General features: G+C 37.6%; 2 protein-coding genes across 3 annotated transcripts in view; both read right to left on the reverse strand.

Moving 5' to 3' along the window:
- Nucleotides 1-825, reverse strand: part of dapk2b (death-associated protein kinase 2b) — a 28,616-nt gene extending 27,791 nt beyond the window's left edge. For both annotated transcript variants that reach the window (XM_017708357.2, XM_017708356.2), the window contains exon 1: nucleotides 703-825. The gene's annotated coding sequence lies outside the window, so the exon portion shown is untranslated. The remainder of the gene's footprint in view (nucleotides 1-702) is intronic.
- Nucleotides 826-2,541: 1,716 nt separating this feature from the next.
- Nucleotides 2,542-12,791, reverse strand: part of tbc1d2b (TBC1 domain family, member 2B) — a 29,590-nt gene continuing 19,340 nt past the window's right edge. The window contains exons 9-13 of the mRNA XM_017708355.2: nucleotides 9,968-10,462; nucleotides 8,774-8,891; nucleotides 7,666-7,851; nucleotides 4,769-4,890; nucleotides 2,542-4,575 (exon numbers count right to left, since the gene is read on the reverse strand). Of these exons, the coding sequence (XP_017563844.1) occupies nucleotides 4,380-4,575; nucleotides 4,769-4,890; nucleotides 7,666-7,851; nucleotides 8,774-8,891; nucleotides 9,968-10,462 (1,117 nt within the window). The 3' untranslated portion in view covers nucleotides 2,542-4,379. The remainder of the gene's footprint in view (nucleotides 4,576-4,768; nucleotides 4,891-7,665; nucleotides 7,852-8,773; nucleotides 8,892-9,967; nucleotides 10,463-12,791) is intronic.

Genomic DNA, 12,791 nt, shown 5'->3' on the forward strand with positions numbered 1-12,791 from the left:
TGTCTATGCGGGGATTTAAAAGGGGAAACACTCACTCAAGCACATGGCGGTGAAACTGAATTGGACCACAACAAAGCACCCTCAGTCTCATGAAGACGAGATGGTGAAAAGTTATATAGGTCATATAGTCATATAGGCTATAGACGTCCGTTCTTAAAGGAAGGAAGCTCAGAGAAACTTTCTTCCCCCAACATGGGCAAATATGAGGGTCCCTGACTTCCTCATGTTCAACATCCACTCGAAACATACACTTCTTCATAATGTTGCCTATACTGGCCACTTAGAGTTATGGCTATGAATGTGAGGGGCCATCTATCTCTTTATTTTTTTATCTCTTTACGCTTTTTAGCATATGAAGTTATGAGGGAATGACCCTTGTATACAGTTTGTCAATCTCAACCAGCTGTACAGTCACCCGTATGCCTGCAAACTGATAACGTTATGAATGTTTACCTTTCAGGCAGTCACCCCAGATGAGATGAACTAATCTGACACAGAGTTTAGTGAAGGCCAGACATAATGATACCACCAGTCACTGCAGTTCATCGGCGTCATTAACTACAGAGTTGTTACCTATGTTTTCTGACTCAGGCATCCTTTAACACGGAGTCGAAAACGACGTCCCCACTAAGTCTAACTTATTTAGAAAACTTGAAGAACTTCCCATTTCTCTCAGGAATTCTGAAGTTAGAGGTGTCTTACCTGCTCTATGCCCGTGGTCACACTGTTTAACTGGAGCGCGATCATACAGCTGAAGTGAGCCGCTGCCAGTGGCATTAGGACTGAGCTCGCGCCGCTCACTCACTTCTTCAGGCACGCGCTCATTTTGTGTCAGCTCGCGCGCCTCCTGCTGGCAAGCTCGCTCTGAGTAAGGCCGAGTTCCTCAGGTACCTGAGGGAAGTCTGCTCTGGACACTCGAGCACTCAAACAGCCATTAACACATTAATGTATATATATATATATATATATATATATATATATATATATATATATATATATATATGTATGTGTGTGTGTGTGTGTGTGTGTGTGTGTGTGTGTGTGTGTGCGTGTGTGTATGTATAATATATACGTGCATAATATATATAGTTAGTGTGCGTTGCGCTGTTATGAGTGGATCAACCACAGCAGTGCTGCAGGAGTATTTAAACACTGTGTCCACCCACTGTACATTCTATTAGGCATTCCTACCTTTTCAGTCCACCTTGTAGATGTAAAGTCCCAGACAGTAGCTCTTGGTGCACTATTCTCAGCACAGCAGTGACACTGAGGTGTTTAAAAACTTCAGGTGCACTGCTGCGTCTGATCCACTCATGGATTTACCTGATCAGGTTATAAAATATAGCAATTAACATTTAACAAAGAATATATATATAAATATAAAAAATACACACACACACACACACACACACACACACATATATATGTAATGAAAACGCCAGCTGCTGTTTGCACTGTGCAAGATTTGGTGATGAAGGAACCAATAGAAAATTACATTAAAATAACATCTCATTACATTAATTTACAGTGGAGAGTCAAAAATCCAAAGTTGCTTTTTATCGCAAAATGACGGTAAATTCCCAGCATAATCAAACAGCGTCAAATGACTTTTGTACCCCTGGATATTATCTCAGAGGAATGCAGCAAGTGGTGAGACTGACACCTGCAGGCAAAAACGGGGCATTGACGGGTCATTACTTGGCAAAGTCTCATAAAATGAGGTAGAGAAAAAAGAAAGATAAAAATGCACAGAATGTGTTGTGAAACATTGAGAATGACCTCAATAACTGTGGAATCCTCCAACACTCTGACCTAATTCTTATAGTCAGCTTGCACACAATAATCAAGAAAACCAGGAAGGAACTTGAGGTGAGCCCTGGGAATTTTCACTACATTAGCTATTTCAAATTTCCTGCCAAGCACTGGAGGCCTGGCTGTGTCTATAAGAGTTCTCTTGGCTTCTCTTTCTGAATTGAGATGAACACACTGACCAGCACAAGTGAAACTATAATAATGAGGCATTGCGCTCAATACAAAGGCAATTTAATGGAAGATCACATCACTAAAGTCAAATGATTAATGATTATTTTGTGAAAAAGTACAATGTCTTGGTAACATTTAAAGTATTACATGATTTCTAAATGTCTTGCATACAAGCATAAAGAGTCTTTACATTTATATATACAGACCTGTGCAACGCATTGCATTAATGAACAATGCAAAGTTAACATGCTAGCTTATTCATTTACACACACAAAAAAAGCAGAGCTAGATAAGCTGAAAAAAATATACCTATTGAGTAACAAGTGATGGTTTCGTGCAATTAATATATGGCAAAATGTAAAAGCAGATGGTCGCTGTCCAATGAAAAACTCCAAAATATTAACTTTACAGGAGAAGGAAAAAACACTCTTACCTTTCAATGCAAGTCAAAGTGATTTTAAAGCATTTCTACTGGTTCATTCACCATTACATTTTTACACAATGTAAAGGACAGCTGATGCATTGAAATGATGCAGAAACTTAAAAAAATCTACAAAAATGGAGATACATGGTTTTCATTGGACAGAAACAATATATAAAAATAATATATTTTCAAATTAAAGGAAAGTCCTCACTGAAAAGCAAAAATTCCATTGAAGGGAATGCAGCTACAAAGATTGTATCACAACACTTATCACTAGTACACAGATTAGATTTGAACAAAATTAAGACATTCTCCATATTCAAGAGACCAGCTCTCAAAGAGAAAATTCACAGTTTTGTATCATTCATCAACTGAAGGCATGTGTAAAGGAGGCCACAAGCATTTATGGAAGCTTCCAACCTAAAAGAGAAAAACTGATGAAAAGTAATTAAAGAGAAAACAAATCCACATTGAAGCCAACCTGCTGTAAACATCTCTACAGATAAAAGTAGACAGGGAATTTTATCCTACTATACGAAAGTCTTTTAGGCCATCTGTTAGGCCTGTTAGGCCAATATCCAAATGTCTAAATGAATAGAGCAAAATAAACTGCTAAACATTCAATGTCCCTCATTAAATGGACCTTTAAAATCCAATTCCACTTTTAGGTTTACTGAAGCACTAAGAGTAAAAACGGAGAGCAGGTAGAATGAATATTACATGGAAATCTGATCAAAGCTGCACAAAGTTAGATTAAAAAAAAAAAAATCATACAATACTGCTCCCTGTTGAATAAGGCAGAACCAAAAATACAACCTATTTTTCAGTGAGTGATGTACTAAAACACAGGATAGTTCATGTTAACATACATTTGATCTTACACACAGGAAAAAAATAATTTCTTTAGTGCTATGAACTGTGAAGACACATTCATAGCACTACAGCTAAACTCAGGACCATGACTATTAACCAAAATTATCTTGAAATACAGCCATGCCATACTGTAACACTGATAACACGCATGTCACTGACAGCACTGGATATACTGACAACTGAGGACCCAAGCTAGACCAATTGCAGCTGACTGCCAACAAAAGAATGCCACTCAAGCAGAAAATAAGCAGCCTGGTCTGACTGACTGCATGATTCGCATTGTCCAAGAACTATTTTCCAGCAGCTAACTGTCATCTCATGACAGAAGACAGGAATTTTCACTGAGCTTCTGCTGATACTTCATGTGCATGTAGGACAGAATTGGCTACTGCTCGTTTTACCGTATAGCATCTCATACTTCCCTAAACTGAAATTCACCCTAAAAAGCACAACCCTAATTTAAAGTGATTTAAGTGCCTCACACGACATAAAAACAGGGACAGGAGTACAAAGAATATGATATTTGTATGAGCAAAACCTGAAATATTGTATATTTCACAAGTACACCATGATTCATAGAAAATAATGCAACAGTTATACCTGAAACATTACATATAAAAGGTAAACACAACTGAAAGTAAACATGTTTTAAGACATATACACAAGAGTTTGCAGTGAACCATGTATTGTTGGTAGGTGAAGTGTTGAACAATGCACAATGCTGGTGTACCAGAACTGCAAGCCCAGCATCCCATGAAGGTACCTGAAGTTTAACTCTTGGTCAATCAACACCACCTAGCACACACAAGTCATTCACAATATAAACCAATACACTGATGTGGATGTTAACACTGACTTGTAGAGAAAACTATAAGAAAGACGATATATCATTTTTCACTGATTGCTCAAGAGAAAGTACATTGATAAGGAAAAAGAATGCTGGTCAGCTAAAATGGCTGCATCATGCTCTTTGGTCCTTGCAAGCCACTGTGCTAAGAAGCAGAGATTTAAACCATCTCTCCAAAACACATACTTTAAACAAAGCACTGTTTGATTGGCTGATTAGCTGTATTGGGTCCAGTTACTGATGGGTGCTCATTTAGTTGTCTTCATCATCATCACTAATAAGTGTGCGTCCATCTTGGGTGGTCTCTCTCTCTCGTAGGAATGTCTGGCGAATGGCCTCCAACTCTGTGAGTTCCAGGCGAACCTTCTCCAAGTGAAAGGTGCGGCGATTCTGGATCTGCCTCAGGGGGAAGGGGTTCATGTCCACAAAGGCCATGTTCATCAGCTTTCTGTTAAGGAAACACACAAAGAAATCTGAATTATTTAAATATTTATTCTTTGGGTCAAAAATGAACACTCATCTGACACTAGATGGGTTGCTAAACACAACAAGATCAATGATCAATGTTGTAGCATACAGTTTGTTTTAAATGTCTAATAAGGTAGCACAATACCTTGGGGTTAAAAAGATATACATCTTACCTTGCATCCAGGATTGTGCGTGTAAAATATCGAAGATACTTAAAAATAGCCATGGCATCCTGCAACTTCAAAAACTCCTCTTCTTTGCACTTGAAGAGCGCAAGAGCAAAACGAAATATTATCTGCAGAGACAAAGAAAAATAAGTTGTAAAAACAGTGACCTCTTGCATTCATCTGATATATGCAATATCACCCTGAAAAGAAAGAGGAATACTTAAAAGCCAATACCTCCACAAAAAATCCCTTCAACGTAAGAGTTGCAATTTGCACTTTATTTCAACCCTGCTATATAACACCAACATAACCGTGTTATAAGCTAAAATGTCATATGCTGTCATGAGTTGTATTCAGTAATATAACGGTGTTGTGTTATTATTACTGTTAATGGCTAAGACAGATGTTATGTTTGATGTCATGATGGCTAGTTACAGTACACTCATGACATCAAACTCTCATGACATCAAACACTATGGCATGTGTCTTACTTACAGTATATTACTGAACACCATCTGTCATGGCAACTCATGATAGCACAACATTTTTTTTTAAGGCATGTGTTATGTCAGTGTTATGTAGCAGGTTTCAAGTGATCCAAACTGACATGATCCACAGTTTAATATGTATCGTTGGCTTTGCTATGTATGGAAGATGGTACCATCTCTTCTGACTTTATTAATGATATTTACTGGTAATGGCTGTAATATAATGAATTCAGCAATGTATAAAAGCATCTTAAAGCAGCACTATGTAAGATTTTTTAGTTAAAATAGAGGGGAAAAAAAACACTAAAGTATGGTATGTGTTTTGTTGGATTTTGCATTTTTTTCAGACCACGCCACATGTTAACATTATGCGCACAGTTCCAAAAAGAAGGTCCACCTCAATGTTTAGGTCTCAAATGCAGAATCAACATTACACCAATGAAGAAGTAAAGACATTAGTAGATAATTTACTTTTCTCAGAATTTGCACATGTCAGATTAGTTTTAGTGGTTGGGAAACAAAGCACCAACCCAGCATTACAAAATGTTCTTCTGCACACTGTGTGCAATTACACATTTCCACCAGAGAGGTTTCTAAATCCCCAAATGTTGCGTAGTTCAGCTTTAACAGCTTACTGCTAAAGCAGCTACAGTTCAGGGTCAGAACATGAAACATCCTCAACTAGCCAAATAAGCCTGGCAGAGCATCACCAGAGAAAACTGCATCAGGTGATGATTGCAGGTGGCAGATTTCAGGCAGTGATCGAAGGATTTGCTGCCAAGTGCTATTTTTTCAACATTTTAAGGGTGCCCAATCTGAATCAGCCCATGTTGGCTCCAAACATTCAATTGACAGTCAGCCATTTTTTTTGACCTATTGCAATTTTCTGATGTAAATAACGTGATTCAGATAAGTGCATTCATGTTGTATTTGCATGCTGATGCTACACGTATACTTAAATGCCACAGCATTACTGTGCATGACTCATTGCACTAAATAGCCAGTTGCCTTTAACTTTCAGCATAGCACTTTATTTGATTCATTTTATTTAAAGGGCAATTTGTCAGTTCAAGAATGCAAAATCAGAGTTGGACCCACTGAAGAGAAAATGTTAATGTCACATTGGCCAATAGAACATACTGGAAATGTGGCAGTATGTTTCATGTATATATTTAGGCTCCCTAGAATGTTTATTAAAAAAAAGAAAAAAAATCTGTGAAAAAGATTAGAATAGGGCTGGTGCTCATAGTTAAGTTGACCAATTACTTTTGCTTATAATACTTATGTATAAAAAAGGCTGGGATTTCTATATGGTTAATTTACTGTAGATGTTAATTTGCTCAAATTAAAGCTGACATTCTGCAGTTCAGTCAGTTCAGTTGAAATTAAATTTTCCATTTTGCTGAAGTTTAGAACTTACTAAATCAACTAATGCCCAAGTTATTGTCAATCCACAACTGCTGTGAAATCAACACTGTCCATGTCTTTCAAACAGTCATGATACACAAGCCTCAGCAGAATGCTGCCGTCAATATGTGTAGTCTTAAAGTCAAGAAGATTTTCCACTCCATTTCAGCTAATTTATCATGTGTCAGCAACTCTGTAACTTCTCTTAAACCTTCTTCTTCATTTTGTATCTCTTGGGTGATATGTGGGGGCTGTGGAGAGCAATCCTTTTGTCATGTAATGACCTCCAATGGTTAACCTATTTCACATCTGGTTAGCTGTAGCTCCCCAATCTAGTAATGCCCTTTGTTGAAGGGATATCTCTGAGACAACCTAGCTCCTAGGTGGAGGAGTTCCTGGGTGGGCCTCAACACCTCCATTTTAATTACAAAGGTAAAGGCAGTTGCCCATCCAGTAGGGGGGGTTTCTGGGTCATTTAGACAAAGAGACAACTAGAGGGCGTGGTTTACACAGTTGACTAAGTCCATAAGCTTTTGGAAGCTTAGTTAGACGTGCTTGGTTGCGAAGATTTGTGCTTATTAAACTTCACTAACTCCACTCCTGTTTCTTCAAGAAACCAACATTTGCCAGCAGAGGTCAACACTAGCATTCATCAGAAGACTGTGAGGTACTAATTAATCTGAAAAATTGTAAGGTACTAGTTCCTGTTTTGTATGTAATAGCTACTTACTCTCCATTTGGAAACATCAAGCACAAGCTCGTTTTATCAGCACACATCTGTTATATTAGCTGGCACACGTTTAGAGTAGAAATAAACACAATCACAATTCCAAGTTCTTGAACTTCTTGGCCTTCGATGAATGATTTGGGGGCCCACTGATGAGTTTTCCAATTCAGTGAACACTGTTGTTTGCTTCCTTATTTTGTGTTTTTTTTTAAGCTGATATTGCTTACTACTGTTGCTCCTGCTCAAATACACAGAATGCTTGCTCAGATTTTTGTTCTTACCTTCGGTCCTTCATAAAGAAATGAATCCCATATCTTGAAGAGGATGTCACTGACCACATTGTCCACAAACACCACCAGAAACCAGTTGAAGGTGATTAGGGAGAAGTCCACTTTATACTGCTCAAAATGAGCATGAAGTCTTGGTAGCTTCTCATTCATTAAGTCCTTAAACACACGCTGGTCCACCTACAGAAGCAAAATAATTGTACTGTATTACATTTTCATACAGGAATGTTCCAACAAGCTGTGTTTGCTGTCTTAATGGGGAATTATAGAAATATATCACCTTGGAGTATTATTATTTTATTTTATTTATTTATTTTTTACAGTGGAGGTTATAGGAATCAGGGAATGTCTACAATGTAAATATAGCCATTTTATGTATAAATCAAAAAAGACCAGCATGTGTTTATATGTAGTGTTAATAATGAACATAGTAATAGAAAAACGTTTTTTTAGGAACTAATTTGCCTTAACATGTCCCACATGCACAGCTCCTCTATGATTGCATTTTTTAAAATTGTGCAAAAATTCTCTCGAATCCATCATGAAACAATGTGTAACCATTTCATGTGATAACTTTGTGATATAGCTTTTAGATGCATTCACCACCACTGTGAACAATTCTGACTCAGTAAATTTCTCTAGAACAGAGCACTTCCCATTAAACCACTCTGAATGGCTTTGTTTACATCTTAATAATTGAATGCTATAGAAATTTAGAAAAACCGAACTTCCCTTCAAAAGATACGCCAAGATTTTCATGAGAACAGTGCAGACAGACAGCTATTGATAAAAATGAAATAATAATACTACACATATAATTTAATTTAGAACAAATAAAAAAAAAAAAAAAAGAGATACATTTTAGAGGAAGCACTGCTCAGACACTACAGTGAGTTTGGTAAACTGAGCAAAGGGTACCAACACCACAATAAGGGGAAAAATATATAAATTGTGTTATTCTTACTGCTACTGAATCATACAAACCTAACAGTCATATGCTAGCAGTACTCAGTCCATTTGACTGATACTACTGTCCTGGCAGTAGACTGGAGACATTCCCCCAGTAGGTAAAACAGGAAAAAACATGGCCTTTAAATAGTACCTGTGAGCCAAGCAGTGTCTTGGTATAATAGTCTCGTGGCATGAAAACTTCCACAATGGCGATGAGACACCAGAAAGCCTCTTCCTGCTCCAGATAGAGAAGGGCTATTGCTGCTAACCTAAAGAAATATTAAATGCAAACAATTATGGAAGTGATTATGTCTATCCATGAGGTTTTTATTCCCTAACCCTGAGTGTATATATCAATATATATCATATAACTACAAACCCAGTTCCAAAAAAGTTAGAACGGGGCAATTTAAAACTAGGAATGTTGTTAAGTGTTCAGAAAACATTTTAAAAAGAGGTGATGTAATCAGGCACGAGTATAAAAAGAGCATCCAGGAAAGTCTAGTCCTTCATGAGCAAAGATTTGTCAAGGCTCACCACTCTGCATCAGCAAATAGTCCAACTGTTTAAGAACAAAGCTTTTAGAATAATTTTCTGTCAAGTTTGGACATCGAGATTAGATGACTACTTTTGAAAACACAGACATTCTAGATTATTATTTTTAATTTGGTTTTATTCTCAATGTTATATCATATTTCTGGTCATCACCCTGGAATCTTCAAAAAATTTATTTTTTTCAGATTCTTAAGTTTCCTATAAATTACATTAAACCTGTGAAGACCCACAGGACAAGCATACAGACACTGTCTAAAGAAAAATAGAAAGCAGTGAACTGTAAATATATTTCAGATCTGTTTTTAAATGAAAACGTTCAAATGATGTAAATGAAAAATAACAATTGACAAAATAAAATGCATACATAACATGCAAAATACACATAAAGCGTGATTCATTTAATTAAAAACACTGATTTAAAATGTTTGAATGATTATATATGTGATGTACACACTGAAGTCAATGTTAATGATTTCCTTTTAACTGAATAATTTGTAGAATTTCTGAAATTGTTTGGGAAATGCACACTGTAGCTCGCCAAGCTAACCAGTCTGTGTCTTTGCCAACAACAATGTCAAATGTCATAGATTAATACAGATTCCAAAAATATGTAAATAACATGAAACTATAAACTCTAACCTTCAAAGAATAAATGCTTTATTTATAAAGCTGATTTTTTGTTATATTTATTTGCAGTTAGACATTCCTGAAAGAAGAGGATGCTGCAGCTTCCTCATCTTCCCTTTTTATTTTTCACATTCCTCATTATTTCCTGTTCACTGAGAGTTACCTGTTGAGGCCTTGGCAGTAGCCAATGTCTGGGTTCCTCCAGGAGAACGCCAGCAGCACATTCCTGAGTTTTTGGATACCTTCAGCTGAGGGGGAGGCGTAGTGCTTGTTATTGGGCAGTGTGCGCAGCAGATCTAGCTCTATCTGCTTAGAGGCCGGGTTGGGCTTGTCCCTCGCCATGCACAGCAGGTTTTCATAATAGTCTGCCGGCTGGCTCTCTCGTATCTTCTTCACATGGAAGTTAACGCACCAGCTCCAGACTTTAGAGCGATGCACATGTGGCACACCACTGCGCATTAACGACTTCAGCTCTGGAGAGCGAATCAACTCCCTGTTCATGGTGCCTGAGAGGTAGTTTTCCCACTTTACCCCAACAGACACCTCTTGGTCAGTTAGCGAGAGGGACTTGAGATCCAGAGCTCGCACCTTGGCTACCAGTTTCTCCTCCTCATCATCCTCCTCTGGGACTGTTTTGAAGCCATATACATCGTACTCACTGAGAAGAAGACAGGAATGAATATTGAAAATAAGTCAAGTGGTCTTTGTCATTCCTCAAAATAACTTATATACATTGGATGTTTATTTTTTCTGATATCTAATAAGTTGGAACAAAGTAGTGCAACATTTAAAAAATACTTTCAAAAACTATTAATCCAGTTATTTTTATTTAACATTTCACAGACTATGCTACACTAAATCCAGTTAAAGAGGACAAATCAAGGTCTCTTTTCAATCAAACAAGCAGTTGGGAAGTGTTTTTAAGCACTGATGATATCTACAATATGCTTAGAAAAACAATGTAATTTATCATGATAAATATTGTCATATTGCCCAGCTCTAATTGAAATGTTTGAAACCCAAACACAATGGTATGTTGTTTACATTGTGCTATGAATAGAGTAATTACAGAACATGTGAAATCAAGATTTTGTAACATAAGAGGCAGAATATCTATCTGAGGATACAGAAACCGCGCTTTGCTTTTCAGTGTGTACATTTTTAAGATTAAGATTAAGTGAAACACCACATACACACTAGCGAAGACAGACACACTAGAGGGCCGTAAGCACACTTGCCCGGAGTGGTGGGGAGCCCTATCTGCAGTGCCCAGGGAGCAGTTGGGGGTTAGGTGCCTTGCTCAGGGGCACCTGAGTGATGTACTGTTGGCTCAGGAGATCAAACTGGCGACATTCCGGTCGCAAGGTTGGTTCTCTAAGCTCTAGCCTATGACTGCCCTCAATGAAGGTATGAAGTACCATAAAATGCAGATTATAAAACTCTATTATATGCATGTGTAAAAATATATTTAGCCAAACAAATACTTTTGAAGTCTGTTTTGATTAAAATTGACTGCCAGTATAATACTCCATATTCAGTGTAATACTGCCAGTGTAATATTCAATATTTCAGTGATCAAGACCGATCACATGGTTAATATGTCACAGTAAAATGATTTAAAGCCATCGCTAATGCTGTCTCAACACTAGCGCTGTCAAATGATTACAAATGTTTAATTGGGATTAATCTCATTTGCCTTATTTGCTCAAATTTGACCCTAAAGAGAGATTAGAAAGAGTGGACAAAATAAACTTCATCAGAATGTATTTTACATTCTCCTGCCCCAGATATTCCATGATCAACTGTGAGTGGTGTCACTGAAAACCTGAAGCAATTATGAACCACAGCAACTCAGCCACAAAGTGGCAGACCATGTAAAGTCACAGGGTGGGTCACCAAGTGCTGAGGCACATAGTGTATAAAAGTCATCAACAGTCTGCTGACTGAATAACTGCAGATTTGCAAACCTCCTCTGGCAATAACATCAGCACAAAAACTGTGTACTGGGTACTTCATGGCATTGGTTTCCATGGTCGAGCAGCTGCATGCAAGTCTTACATCACCAAGCACAATGATGTATGAACAGTTTGGGGGAGGCATGTTTCCATTTTAGCATGAATGTGCCCCAGTGCACAAAGCAAGGTTCACAAAAGCATGGGTGACATTGGTATAGAAGAACATGACTGAGATTGAGATCCAAGCCCTCTCGTCAAACATCAGTGTCTGGCCTTACACGTGATTTTCTGGATAAATGGACAAAAATTCCCCATAGACACACATCTAAATCTTCCCAGAAGACTAGAAGCTGTTATAGCTGCAAAGAGGGACCAACTCCACATTAAGGCATATGGATTCAGAATGGAATGTCATAAATGCTAATGTAGGTCTAATGTGCAGGTACCTGGTGGCCCTATATATTTGTCCATATAGTGTGTGGTCACACAAAGGTTTCAAGTTTCAAGTTTATTTGTCATATGCACAACATGTCAGGACATTTATGCATTGAAATGCTTGTGGTGAGGCTCAGGTAATCACTCTACAGAAAGTAAACAAGTAAAATATAAAAAACAAATGAAATATACACAAAATCTAGAGAAACTATACACAAACTCTAGAGAAATGTACATAAAATATAGAGACAAAATACATTTTAAAGTGACTTAAGAGACTCAGTGTTATCGCTCTTTAAAGTGACTTAATTTTAAAGTGTCATTGTCCATAGCAGAGATGATATGATACAATAATAATAATAATAATAATAATAATGCTGACAAAGTGACTGAGTGAAATGGTAACTGGGGAAGGACCTGTGACAGCCTGTGGGTAGAAACTGTTCATTAACCGGGTTGCTCTAGCCTGTATACCGCAAAATCTCCTGCCTGATGGCAGGATGGTGAACAGGCTGTGTGCTGGGTGACTGCTGTCTGACTGCGGTCTTTATGATCTTCCTGAGGCAACGGGACTGGTAGACGTCGTGTAAGACTGGC

This window comes from Pygocentrus nattereri, chromosome 11 (assembly GCF_015220715.1).
Source record: "Pygocentrus nattereri isolate fPygNat1 chromosome 11, fPygNat1.pri, whole genome shotgun sequence".
In the NCBI taxonomy this organism is placed as follows: domain Eukaryota; kingdom Metazoa; phylum Chordata; class Actinopteri; order Characiformes; family Serrasalmidae; genus Pygocentrus; species Pygocentrus nattereri.